Here is an 11231-nt window from a genome sequence, read left to right on the forward strand (position 1 = left end):
AGACAATAAACAGAATAATATTATGTCAAAGTATACAAGGTGGAGTAAAGGACCAAGATAAGGGAAATTAGAGACATAATAAGTGGAAACATATAATTATAAATGAGGTTTGAAAGAGGGCTAGAATTTGCTGAATTTGACGGAATAAAGAGGAACACAAAAAAGGGAGATGTGAGGAGGTCAGGAAAGAGGGATATGGAATCTTGAAACTTAAAAGTGGATTTTTCTTTTTTCTTTTCTTTGCTAAGTGTGTATTTTTTGTTTTTTGTTTTCTGTTTTGTTATATGTGATTGTTTGATTTATGTGATTCTATGATTTCTATGTTTTGTAAAACCCTAATAAACATTTATTTTTTTAAAAAAAACCACAAAGACAATAAACAGTATATAATTATTAATAGTAACAACAACCCCCCCATCCTCGGTGCACCTTACAGCCATATTTCAAAAAGTAAAAATCTGGACACAAAGTTGTTGAACTTTTTTTTTGCAAAATCTCAAAAAAGAAGAAGTTTGTGAGCTATTTTTAATGAATTTTGACAAAACTGACACTTCTGACATGGCTGCCGTACGTCCAGATTTTCCTGGACATTTCAGCGATTTTTGCCCGGACACTGTTTACAACAAGGGCAGAATGCCGGCTATGTCTCGTAAATCCCAGACGTATCTTAAGGTAAAGGTAAAGGGATCCCTGACCATTAGGTCCAGTCGTGGCCGACTCTGGGGTTGCGGCGCTCATCTCACTTTATTGGCCGAGGGAGCCGGCGTACAGCTTCCGGGTCATGTGGCCAGCATGACTAAGTCGCTTCTGTTGAACCAGAGCAGCGCACGGAAATGCCGTTTACCTTCCCACCGGAATGGTACCTATTTATCTACTTGCACTTCGACGTGCTTTCAAACTGCTAGGTTGGCAGGAGCAGGGACCGAGCAACGGTAGCTCGCCCCGTCTCAGGGATTCGAACCACCGACCTTCTGATTGGCAAGTCCTAGGCTCTGTGGTTTAACCCACAGTGCCACCACAGTAAACATAAAACTGATAAGCTCCTATCATTCCTAACCATTGGTCATGCTGGCTTCAGGGGCTGATGAGAGTTGAGAATTCAACAACATTTGGAGCCTAAAGCGTTAAAAAAAACCATATACAGACATGGAAGAAAATGAACACAAACTCGAAATTGTTCAAGGTTTTATGCCCAAAGCAAACTTAATTCACATTTTTGGCAATTCCTGGGGGGGGGACTAATTCAGCGAACTTTGTTAACCAAACTAGTTCACATTCCGAGCACTGGAGATATTTAAAAGATGATGCTCAAATGATTCCAAATCTCTACCGGTCAGGAGGGTGGGGAAATCACGCCCCACCCAGCCCTGATAGAGTTAAAGCCACAAAGGGCAGCACCTATCCTGCCCTTCTTTCGCCAGGCCTCAGCATAAGGCTGGCAGAAGCAAAATAAATGATGCAATTACATGGATTACTGCATAATCCCACCCTCCGCTTCCTAAACCAGTGGTTGTGTGTTACGAAATATGCTTGTTTCAAAAGTGCATTCATTTTAAAACAAAACAGCAATTTTCCTTTTACCCCCATCTCTGCAATAACGTAGAAGGGGAAGCACAAGATGAGAAATTGTAAGCACACAGGCAGGTTATTTAGAGGGGCAAATTTGACCTCTATGCTTTTAGCATCCAAGCAGCAGCAGCAGCAGTGTCAATAGACGCATCTGTCTTGGCTCTGCACAGTATATGGAAGGGGAGATTAAGGCTATAAATGGATGCAGAGGATGAAAAGAGAGGCTTCTTCGTTTACCTTACCTCCTAGACAAGTGCAGCTCTTGACTGAAATAACTCCCAGTTTCCAGCCTCAAAAGCTTCGCCGCTCCTTTCGGCCTGCGCTTATACCTATCCTCCCTCTCCGCCCCTCTCTTCTCCTCTGGACTTTCTTGAATCGACCCAGCTGATCATGTGTCACCATTTCGGGCTGCGCTGATCATATGATGCTTCCCTCTCCGCTGCTGACTGAGCATGCTCACTGCATCCCAGCATCCGTGAGCATCACTCGGGCTTGATATTAGAGCCGGCATCTCTCAGGCAGACAAGACAGACACTTAATCTGCTTTTGGGGTGGGATCTTTCCACATCTGTATGCCTCCCCGGAACATGTCATTCTGCACATCTCCTCTGCATCTGGTGGGGGCCGGGGGCCGGAAATGTCCTCTCCCCCAACCTACCCCGTTTGTTAGACGCTCTATTAATTTTGCTCTGCTTTTGGCAAACGGCTCAGTTTGCCTCATCTCACCGTACTGGCCACTCGGGACCTGCGCGGCCAGATGGATTAATATCTGCTAAGCGCATGAGCACATACGTCCGGGAGGTGCTGATGTAATTACACAAGCTCATTTGCTTTATTTTGGTTTTCAGAAAGGGAAAGCCTCCCTTTCCCAGAGACATCGTTTTCCCATCTCAAAGGCATCCTGACAATCCGGCCGTTAAAAATGTCTGACCACATGGCTTATAAATTATTTTATATATATATATATACAGTGGTACCTCAGTTTAAGTACTTAATTCATCCCAGAGGTCTGTTCTTAACCTGAAACTGTTCTTAACCTGAAGCACCACTTTAGCTAATGGGGCCTCCTGCTGCTGCTGCCGCTGCGCCGCCGGAGCCCGATTTCTGTTCTCATCCTGAAGCAAAGTTCTTAACCCGAGGTACTATTTCTGGGTTAGTGGAGTCTGTAACCCAAAGCGTCTGTAACCTAATGCATATGTAACCCGAGGTACCACTGTTCGCAACATGAAAAGCCCGCAACCTGAAGTGCAGTATCTGCACAGGTGCGCAGCGCAATTTAGCACTTGTGCGCATGTGCAAGTGGCGAAACCCGGAAGTAACCCTTTGCAGTAGTTCCAGGTCGCTGCGGGACGCAACCTGAAAAAACGTATCGTGAAGCAAATGTAACATGAGGTATGACTGTATATAACGTATATAATATATATAATAAATAATAAATTATTATATATTATTATTTTTAATATCATTACAGTTGTACCTCAGGTTAAGAACTTAATTCATTCTGGAGGTCCGTTCTTAAGCTGAAACTGTTCGTAACCTGAAGCACCACTTTAGCTAATGGGGCCTCCTGCTGCCGCCGCGCCACCGGAACACAATTTCTGTTCTCATCCTGAAGCAAAGTTCTTAACCTGAGGTACTCTTTCTGGGTTAGCGGAGTCTGTAACCTGAAGCGTATGCAACCTGAAGCGTCTGTAACCCAAGGTACCTCTGTACTTTCATTTTCCTACTCATTTTCCTACTTGAAATACTGCCCCTCAATGAGGCCAAACTTAGATTCACAAAATGTTTAAGGGGATGCGTACCCCCAGAAAAAAAGCACGGGCCACGTGACCCGGACAAAGGCCGGCTCCCTCGGCCTGAAAGCGAGATGAGCGCTGCAACCCCATAGTTGCCTTTGACTGGATTTAACTGTCCAGGGGTCCTTTACCTCTTTTTTAAAAAAACACCTTTGCTCAATCACAGACATCTTTTGCCCCAAGGGGAAGAAAGGCAGGATATGAATTAATAAATAGCTGGAGGTGCCCAGGATTGAACTCGAAATATTCTTCATTGCAAAGCCCATGCCTTCCCACTGAATAACAGGCCCTTCCCTGCCATAAAGGTAAAGGGACCCCTGACCATTAGGTCCAGTCATGGCCAACTCTGGGGTTGCAGCGCTCATCTCGCTTTATTGGCCGAGGGAGCCGGCTTACAGCTCCCAGGTCATGTGGCCAGCATGACTAAGCTGCTTCTGGCGAACCAGAGCAGCGCACGGAAACACCGTTTACCTTCCTGCCGGAGCGGTACCTATTTATCTACTGGCACTTTGACGTGCTTTTGAACTGCTGGGTTGGCAGGAGCAGGGACTGAGCAATGGGAGCTCACCCCATCGTAGGGATTCAACCCCCCAACCTTCTAATTGGCAAGTCCTACGCTCTGTGGTTTAACCCACAGCGCCACCTGCATCCCTCTTCCCTGCCTTATTCTTGTTGTTGAGTAGTTTAGTTGTGTCTGCCTCTTTGTGACCCCCTGGACCAGAGCACTCCAGGCACTCCTGTCTTCCACTGCCTCCCGCAGTTGGGTCAAACTCATGCTGGTAGCTTCGAGAACACTGTCCCACCATCTCGTCCTCTGTCGTCCCCTTCTCATTGTGCCCTCCATCTTTCCCAACATCAGGGTATTTTCCAGGGAGTCTTCTCTTCTCATGAGGAGGCCAAAGTCTTGGAGCCTCAGCTTCAGGATCTGTCCTTCCAGTGAGCACTCAGGGCTGATTTCCTTCAGAATGGAGAGGTTTGATCTCCTTGCAGTCCATGGGACTCTCAAGAGTCTCCTCCAGCACCAGAATTCAAAAGCATCCATTCTTCGGCGATCAGCCTTCTTTGTGGTCCAGCTCTCACTTCCCTGCCTTACCAGTGACTGAAAAAGGCATTTCTTAGTCCCTTCTGCAGCTGTGCCTTTCATAGACAGAGCACTCAGCTAATGATGCAGTGAAAAGGAAGACAGGAGATGGCGTGACTTGTTGGTTCCATCTGCTGCAGTGAATTTTGCCTTGGCAGCTGGCACTAGACAGGGAAACTAGTGTCTTAGGAAGACAGAATCACTGTGGCCATCAATAGCATCTGAGTGAGAAGTGTGCTCCATGCAGAAGTGATGTTTTTACTCCCCTGGGCCATGTTAGAGTACAGCTGCTGGTGCCCATGCGCCCTCGTCGAACCCATTTCATTTTAATAATAATAATAATAATAATAATAATAATAATAATAATAATAATAATTTATTTATACCCCGCCCTTCCTGGTTCAGAAAACCGGGCTCAGGGCGGCTAACAACAAATTTAAAACACTTAATTGATGCAACAAAAAACAGCATAATTTATTATTATTATTATTATTAAACAGCTATGTATAGTGAATACTTATCTACTTTAAAAATTTTTCACCTATGATCCTTTTCTTTTACTTCTTTATTTTTTCTTTCTTCTTTTTTTCTTTTTTCTGATATCTTATCTTTCATTTCACTCCTTTATTGTGAATAGCATTTTATAGAGGTATAAATAACTGTAAATATGAAAAGAGGCAAAGTATTCTCTAATTTCCCCCCCCTTGGTTATATGTATTTTCTTTTTCCTTTGTATTTTCTTTTGTTGTAAATATGTATGTTTTCTAATTTGTACTTAATAAAAATTATTAAAAAGAAAAACAAAAAAACCCAGCATAAAATACAGCATAAAACATGAATCACAATAAATTCAGAATTCAAAAATCAATTTAGGGGGGAAATCCACCCAATAAACATTAGATGATCCCCAGGGCTAGCTGGCTAAGTTAGTCCTATTTGGGCCAGCGAGGAGACCAGGGGAGAATTAGCTGTGGGATCCCAGAGCGGGGAATCTTCATAAAAAGGGGAGGGGGAGGGAAGGGAAGGAAGGGGAATAAAAGATCATGCTAAGCTCACCCCATCGTGGGGATTCTAACCGCCGACCTTCTGATCGGCAAGTCCTAGGCTCAGTGGTTTAACCCCAAATTTTGAGTATAGCAACGGCTACTTGCATATTTTTGAATGGGGAGGGCTTGAGCCGTTTAAAGCATCTTAAATAAATTAAAAATAGCAAACAGCCGCAGGAACCAACCTGGGGAAGTCTTCATCCTGCCATTCCTCTTTCACATCCACGTTTTCCATGCGCAGCGTGGCCTCGGTAGTCCCCATGTTGCTTCGGATAAAGGATCCAGAAGCACAGCAAAGTTAACTTGCTGTTGAGCTCAGTCTGCAAAAGAAGATGCAAATATTTTGGGGGGGGGGATAATAGAGAGGGGAACCATTTACTTTACCCTGGGGGTGCATTCCTTCGCAGGCAATGCTTGGAATAATAAGTTTAGTATTTATTAGATTTGTATACCATATTTCCTTTCATGTATGCTCAAAGCGACACGCAACAGAGCAACAAAGAATGGAAGTCAATACATATTTTAAAAACCCAATATTGGTAAATCAAATGAATAAAGGAGGCGGCGGTGAACTTTGCTCAGTATCCTCCATTGTGGCTGCACAAAACTCAGAGGTTTCTTGGAGAGATGCTGCCAGTTGGTGCAGACAGTACCAAACTAAATAGACCTAAGGTTGGATTTGGTATAAAGCAGGCAAAAGTGGGGGGGACTCCCTGGTCCTGAATGGGGCAACTGTGCCCCTGAAGGACCAGGTGCGCAGCCTGGGAGTCACAGCTGTCCATGGAGGCGCAAGTCAATTCTGTGTCCAGGGCAGCCGCCTACCAGCTCCATCTGGTATGCAGGATGAGACCCACCCTGCCCACAGACTGTCTTGCCAGAGTAGTCCATGCTCTGGTTATCTCCCGCTTGGACTACTGTATGCGCTCTACGTGGGGCTACCTTTGAAGGTGACCCGGAAACTACAGCTAATCCAGAATGCGGCAGTTAGACTGGTGACTGGGGGCGGCCGCAGAGACCACATAACACCGGTCTTGAAAGACCTACATTGGCTCCCAGGATGTATTGGAGCACAAGTCAAAGTGTGGGTGCTGAGCTTTACAGCTCCAAATGGCCCAGTATCCCTGAAGGAGCGTCTCCACCCCCATCGTCCAGCCCGGACACTGAGGTACAGCTCCGAGGGCATTATGGCAGTTCCCTTCCTATGAGAAGTGAGGTTACAGGGAACCAGGTGGAGGGCCTTCTCGGTGGCGGCACCCACTTTGTGGAATGCCCTCCCTTCAGATGTCAAGGAAATAAACAATTATCTGACTTTTAGAAGACATCTGAAGACTCATCTGTTTGCTACCAGCTAGTGTAGACACGGGTGGTGCTGTGGTCTAAACCCCTGATCCTCTTGGGCTTGCTGATCGGAAGGTCAGTGGTTCAAATCCCCACGACGGAGCAAGCTCCCATTGCTCAGTCCCTGCTCCTGCCAACCTAGCAGTTCAAAAGCACACCAGTGCAAGTAGATGAATAGGTACCACTCCGGTGGGAAGGTAAATGGGGTTTCCATGCGCTCTGGCTTCCGTCACGGTGTCCCGTTGTGCCAGAGGGGTTTAGTCATGTGGCCACATGACCCGGAAAGCTGTCTGCGGACAAACGCCGGATCCCTCTGCCCAAAAGCAAGATGAGCGCCGCAACCTTATAGTCACCTTTGACTGGACTGAACCATCCAGGGGTCCTTTACCTTTACCTTTCTTAAGTGTAGCAATACTTAGCTAGATGGTCTGGCAGCTTCCTGCGTTCGTATTTAACAAAGGGACTTTGTTAAAGATGATGAGGACTAGAATCTTTGGGGGTCCTCCCGACATTATTTTGCATGCTGGTGATGATTAGCACTCCTGATGCTATTGGGGTATCTGTGCCTAATTCCATTTTCAATACTTGCTCTTGCAAGGGTTTTGGGGCAGCCACACTCCTTTGTTTCCTGCCCTGCGACTTTCTGCTGAAACCCTACACCTTTTTCACAGCACATAAGCTTGGGTTTATTTCTGGGCCCCTTGGGCGCGCTACAGCCCCTCCAAAAAGCAGTGGTTTTTGGTAGCATTGGGGAAGTATTCCAAAACAGAACCAGCCCACGACTAATACATTATGATTCTCGTGCCAAAGACATGTTGCAGACCACATCAGCCTGGAAGGGCTCTGCCTCTAGAGAAAGCTGCTATGCTTTAGCAGGAGATCACTGGCATTACTCAGAGGTGGCCGAGACTGAAGCATTCAAACGCACCAAAATGGGCCATCTTAAATGCTCAGCGTGGCTGCGCTGCGCGTCGCGCAATACGGCCTTGATTCATTCCCTTTTCTTCCGGGCTGTCTGTCTCCCTGGACAGAAAACCGAGCCGATTTATAACCATCCTTTCCCGGAGCGGAGAGCTCCCTTAACGCTGTAAAAGCAAGTGCCATCTTATCTCTTAGAAGGCATCTTCCGCCAATCCTTTTCCTCCCTCCCAGCGACATCTCAGGGTCTCCGTTCCGACAGCTCCACGAAGATGCTCGGCTGAAAAGCCGCAGAGCTCCCCGTACCCCACAGAATCATCTCACAGCTCCCCTGCCATCATCATTGTGCTGGGTAAAGGGGGGGGGGCATTTGCACAGCCACCGCCATGCCGTTATTCCCAAAGAAGCAAACTTCTCTACTTACTGCCTTTGACGCTCAAAACGTTCTTTCCAAATCCCAGCGGCGCATCCTTGCTTTACGCACAAAGCCTCTCCTTCGGGTGCCAAATGCCTGAGCTCCGAGAAGCAACGAGCTGGCTGCATGTGCGGTACCCGATGAATCCAACCCGGCCCTCATCAGCCTTGCTTCTTCTTCGCCCCCATCCCCGCCACCCTCCCTCTCCCCGGATAAATCGATGTCTCTGGCTAGGCGCCCCCAACTAGCCGCGCGCGATGACTTCGCTTCCGCGCGGCGTCGCTCTCCAAGGTATTTTGCGCTTCAATTTCCAACGCCGCGCCCCGGTGGCGATCTGCAGAAAGCTTAAACCCACCGAAAGCCGGCTTTAATTGCTTTGCTTTTGTGCGCCGCCGGGGATGGGGGAGCAACGAGATACGTGGGTGGGGAGGAGGTGTTCGGCCCCATCCGTTTTAATTAGAGAGATACTGAGCATCCGGTCCAGGAAAAGCCTGGAGGAAGGAGGGCGCGTTTGTTTCCCCCCCTCGTTTCGTGTGTGTGTGTGTGTGTGTGTGTGTGTGTGGTTTTTTTTTTTAACCAAATGGCATCATTTGCTAAAAACAAAGGTTGCTTCACCAACTCTTTCTTTCCTCTTAGCAGATACCTCGCAGGGAAATGGAAGCGATTGGAGTCAAGGAGGGGACACAAGAAGCTTCGAGAAAAACGGCTGGCAAATAAGATAAAAAGCTGGACGTTTTGTGAGCCGAGGACTCTGGTTTTCAAGAGGGGGGAGGCAGATCTGTTTGCCTACACTCAAGTCTTCACGGAGCAAAAGGTTGAAAAGTTGAGGCAACCTGTGACGATTATAGTGTTGTTTTGTAAAATTGAAAACACAGAGCCCAACTTATGATCGTGAATGGCATGTGTGGGGTAGAGGTTTTTCACCTTATCCCATAAGAACCTGAATTTGGAATTCCCCCAATGAAATGCATGGGTCTTTAGATCATAGCTGTCAACTTACTGATTTGAAAATAAGGGACCAGCAGCCTCGAAAATAAGGGATCAGCAGCCAAAATAAGGGATTTTCTGTGAGAGAGAGATATATATAATGAACTGAAGAAGGTATTTAAATTTACCTTTCCTAAGAAACCAGAGGCCTTCCTTTTGGGCATAGTCGGCCAATTGGTGCCAAAGAAAGACAGAACATTTTTTATGTACGCAACAACAGCAGCAAGAATACTTCTCGCTAAGTATTGGAAGACACAAGATTTACCCACCGTGGAAGAGTGGCAGATGCAAGTGATTGACTATATGGAGATGGCAGAAATGACCGGCAGAATCCGTGACCAGGGAGAAGAATTGATGGAAGAGGATTGGAAAAAGTTTAAGGACTATTTACAAAAATATTGTAAAATGTTTGAGTGCTAATATGATGTGAGATGTGAAGGTAACATGGTATTTGGGATATGGTTAAAAGAGTTATGAAAAGAAGAATTTTAAAAAGGAGAAGGGGGGTATGACTAGAATAATATTATGTCAAAGTATACAAGGTGGAGTGAAGGACCAAGATAAGGGAATTTAGAGACATAATAAGTGGAAATATATAATTATAAATGAGGTTTGAAAGAGGGTTAGAATTTGCTGAATTTGACGGAATAAAGAGGAACACAAAAAAGAGAGATGTGAGGAGGTCAGGACAGAGGGATACGGAATTTTGAAACTGAAAAGTGGATTTTTCTTTTTTCTTCTCTTTTTTTCTTTGCTAGGTGTGTATTTTTTGTTTTTCTGTTCTCTGTTTTGTTATATGTGATTGTTTGATTTATGTGATTTGATGATTTCTATGTTTTGTAAAACCCTAATAAACATTTATTAAAAAAACAAAAAACAAAATAAGGGATTTTCTGGGCACAGGTATGTTCAACTTCTGAGCCCCTCCGAGCCAAAGGCAGAAAGCCCAGCCAGCAGCCAAACGAAGCCTCATCAATAAGGGACAGCAGTGGACATGGCACTGGGATAAGGGACTGTCCCGCCAAATAAGGGACGCTTGACAGCTATGCTTTAGATGTAGGAAGGCTGCAAAGGAAAACACTTCTTCAGGAATTCCACCACAAGATCTGGTGATGGCCACAGGTTGTTTTTTTAAACATTTTCTTTATTTTTACAAAATTTATATACAGTGGTACCTCGGGTTAAGAACCTAATTCGTTCTGGAGGGCTGTTCTTAACCTGAAACTGTTCTTAACCTGAGATACCACTTTAGCTAATGGGGCCTCCCACTGCCGCCGCACAATTTCTGTTCTCATCCTGAAGCAAAGTTCTTAACCCGAGGTACTGTTTCTGGGTTAGCGGAGTCTGTAACCTGAAGCGTCTGTAACCTGAAGCGTCTGTAACCCGAGGTACCACTGTATACCGCTGGATTGCAGAAGAACATCAAAGTACTTGGCAAAAAAAAAAAGTTGAAGCAATGAAATGATCATTAAAAAAAAATCTAAAACCTACAGAAAGTTGAAACCGCAGTAAAACAGACAAGCAAATCAAGCCTGCAAGCTTTCTAAACACCTGGGTAGGCTGGTCTTAAATAAGAGCGTCTTCAGCAGGTACCTCGGTCCAGTTCTGAAGGAGCGTCTCCACCCCCATCGTTCTACCCAGACACTGAGGTCCAGCTCCCGAGGGCCTTCTGGCGGTTCCCTCGCTGTGAGAAGCCAAGTTACAGGGAACCAGGCAGAGGGCCTTCTCGGTGGTGGCACCTGCCCTGTGGAACGCCCTCCAACCAGATGTCAAAGAGAAAAATAACTACCAAACGTTTAGAGGACATCTAACGGCAGCCCTGTCTAGGGACGCTTTTAATGTTTAATAGGTTATTGTATTTTAGTGTTCTGTTGGAAGCCGCCCAGAGTGGCTGGGGGGACCCAGCCAGATGGGCGGGGTATAAATAAATTATTATTATTATTATTATTATTATTATTATTATTATTATTATTATTATTATTATTACCAAAAGGAATACAGTGAAGGCACCTAACTGGAATCAATAGGCAGGGAGTTCCAAAGTTCCAGCTAAACAATTGAGTTCCTACAAGATGCAGAAC

At 45.7% G+C, this 11231-nt stretch overlaps 1 protein-coding gene across 1 annotated transcript in view; it reads right to left on the reverse strand.

Annotated features, from left to right (window-relative positions):
* ATCAY (ATCAY kinesin light chain interacting caytaxin) overlaps positions 1–8279 on the reverse strand; it is a 32925-nt gene extending 24646 nt beyond the window's left edge. Inside the window, exons 1-2 of the mRNA XM_053372753.1 lie at positions 8173–8279; positions 5678–5812 (exon numbers count right to left, since the gene is read on the reverse strand). Of these exons, the coding sequence (XP_053228728.1) occupies positions 5678–5754 (77 nt within the window). The 5' untranslated portion in view covers positions 5755–5812; positions 8173–8279. The remainder of the gene's footprint in view (positions 1–5677; positions 5813–8172) is intronic.
* Between the last annotated feature and the right edge of the window lie 2952 nt (positions 8280–11231).

This window comes from Podarcis raffonei, chromosome 18 (genome assembly GCF_027172205.1).
Source record: "Podarcis raffonei isolate rPodRaf1 chromosome 18, rPodRaf1.pri, whole genome shotgun sequence".
Classification (NCBI taxonomy): domain Eukaryota; kingdom Metazoa; phylum Chordata; class Lepidosauria; order Squamata; family Lacertidae; genus Podarcis; species Podarcis raffonei.